Genomic DNA, 2,644 nt, shown 5'->3' on the forward strand with positions numbered 1-2,644 from the left:
GCTGCGGCTCCGAGGGGTGTGGTGTGGCAGGCATGCGGGTACTTACCAGTCAGCAATGCATCCAGTTATCAGGTAGCCAAAGATTAATCCAACCAGTAAGGAGAACTTAGCGACATGGACCTTCCAGGCATTATCACACACAAGATCCCACTAGAGAGGGGCAAACAGAAAACAGGTCAGAGAGAAACGCACAGAGAAGCCGGCGTCATCAATCACAGTGCGCCGATCACGCGCATCCCACACACCACTGGGCGTCTCTCAGTGGTTTGGAGAAGCCAACGAGAAATACCACCTGGCCACAGAAGGCAGTGTGATGCTTTTGTCTGGGGCAGAGGACAGAAGTCTGCAGGGTCTGGTGCCCTGATGCCATCTCGGGGCGGGGGATTCCTCCCTCCATCCCGGTGGGGAGGCAAGGCCAGGCGTCCCTGGGCACCGACACAGCTAGCACACGCCCCGCAGTGGGAAGCCCCCACCAGCTTCTGCACAGCGTGTCACAACAGCACGAGCTCTGTGTTTCCAGCCCGAAAACCCCCCAAACTTCACAAGTCATCTTAATAGTTAAGATGGTTAGCGGTCAATACTGAACTATCCACATGAAGCAGTCTTACATTTTCCTTGTCAATGCCGCGCGTGTTTCCCCATATTCCAGGCTAAAGCCACCTGCTCCACTTGGAGAGAAAGCCAATCAGTTGGTGCACACAACCTTTAGACTAGTTTTACAACTAAGCTTTATTATTTAAAAAAAAAAATAAACAGCCCTCCAATCTTTCCCTCCTGCTTTGGCAGAAGTGGGAGAGAGACGCACGTCTGCTCCCTCCGAGTGACGTGTGTCCACGTGGAGCACACATGGGCACCGGCCCTCAGTCCGCGGGCAGCTGATGGCTGGGTCCAAGGGGCAAAGCACCAGGGTCTCCGCATCAACGGGCTTCGGGAAGAGCCGCGCTTCTGCACCGGCCTCCGTGGAGGAGGCACCACGGCCTGTGACACCGTCCGCTGGACTCCGGGGGACACACCGAGAGCGGGGCACCGCTGGCCGCACAAGTCGCATCACTAAAGACGCGGATTCATCACAGGCTTCTTTACAGGGTTGCCGTCCCCCTGTGTCTGCTCGGGGTCCGCAGCAGCAGCGGCAGCAGCGTCACCTGGGAAGTCGCCGGAAATGCGCCTTCTCGGGGCCAGGCCAGACCCCACGGCAGGTTTTGGAGGAAGCGCAGCGAGGCGGTTTAACAAGCCATCCAGGTGACCGTGAGGCTTCCCCGGGGCGGCCGTGTCCCTGCCCATTCGAATTCGGTGAATGAGCTTCCCAGGCCGGGGCTCAAACAATCCACCCCCGGGCGCAGGGGGCGGGCAGAGGGTCCAGGGAACACACCCGGCAGGGCTGGCCGGTGCAGCCCACTCCAGCTCAGAAGACTGGAGGGGCAGCTAAGGCGGCTTCTGGAGGCCAGCCTGGAAAACCAACACTCACGTGTACCTGGCTTCTAGCAGCAAACGTATTCGTAACAACATACACCTTCCACGGCGCACCCTGTGTCTAACCTGGGACACGCAGCCCGAAGTGCTGCTGTGAGTCACTGCATTAGAAGCAGAGGAGCGTCGACTCTTTGCCCTCATGGTTTCGACTCAGAGGCTGCTCCGTCTTCTCTCCTCTCTGCCCTCCTGTGAGTCACAGCCCCGGATGCGCCAGCGTGTATGGAGTCTGTACCCCCCGCCCCGCTTTCTACCTTCTGAGGCTGCTCCTGCTATTTTCCCATCTCTCCTCACGGCCCACAGGGTAACCGATCCTCAGGGTACCAGCTGCATCGCCCCGCCCAGCTGGCCCTGCGGGCCAAGGAGAGGCTGACAGCCCCTATGATCATCACAGCCCAGTGTCATGGCAGCTCCCCACACCTCCGCCTGGCACACGCTTGACAGGGGAAGGGCACGCCCTGTCCCAGGTGCTGCTGGGGGAGGGGGAAGGTGGGGGTGCCCACTCTGCCCTCAGTCTCCACCCAGATGTCCCACTGGGAGCTGATCTGAGGTCAAGTGATGCCCAAGGCACATTCTGCTTGTAGGAGCCAGCCAGGAGGCATCAGAGCACAAAAGCATTCGGAAAGGGGGTGGGGGCTGGGGGCTGCCAACACTGCTGTGCGCTCAGGCCTGCGAACCACAACTGGACTCGGCCCTGGGCAGCCACCACCCAATCTGGCTGCTACCTAAAGAGATGTCCAGGGCAACCTCTGTCAATTAGCAAGGCGGGAACAGAAGACTGACCGGCCGAGCAGACAGGACCAGGGGCGGGATCCAGGACAAGGTGGCGACCTGGCGCCCTAACCCCCTCAACCAGGCGCCAGGGCAGACAGCATCTCTGAGTCAGCAAGAAAACCGCCCCAGACAGTCCCACAAGCTCCTCGAGATAAAGATCCCCTGCCTCGGGTCTATTGGACACCCCCAAGCCTGGAGTCCCCCTGGAGGCACATTCCATATACCAGGCAGGTGGGACCGGGATCTTTTGTCTGACCTCCACGTCTGATGAGAATAAAGTACACTCAGATGGGCTACGATCTCTGGAAGGATTTCAGGAGTCTAAGGAAGCCCTGGAGATCACTTAGCTTCCAAGACTTGCCCCATTCGCAGTAAGATAAGGCTGGGCTTCCCTGGTGGCTCA

The 2,644-nt window shown here is 59.3% G+C and overlaps 1 protein-coding gene across 2 annotated transcripts in view; it reads right to left on the reverse strand.

The window, feature by feature from the left end:
* LOC104983314 (solute carrier family 22 member 23-like) overlaps positions 1 to 2,644 on the reverse strand; it is a 106,128-nt gene that overhangs the window by 76,731 nt on the left and 26,753 nt on the right. The window contains exons 1-2 of one of the 2 annotated variants that reach the window (XM_010832744.1): positions 293 to 2,638; positions 47 to 150 (exon numbers count right to left, since the gene is read on the reverse strand). In XM_010832744.1, the coding sequence (XP_010831046.1) occupies positions 47 to 150; positions 293 to 550 (362 nt within the window). In that variant the 5' untranslated portion in view covers positions 551 to 2,638. Of the gene's footprint in view, positions 1 to 46; positions 151 to 292; positions 2,639 to 2,644 lie in introns of those variants that run through there. The other variant, XM_010832746.1, reaches the window with a different exon arrangement.

This window comes from Bison bison, unplaced genomic scaffold (assembly GCF_000754665.1).
Source record: "Bison bison bison isolate TAMUID 2011002044 unplaced genomic scaffold, Bison_UMD1.0 scf7180017862188, whole genome shotgun sequence".
Lineage (NCBI taxonomy): Eukaryota > Metazoa > Chordata > Mammalia > Artiodactyla > Bovidae > Bison > Bison bison.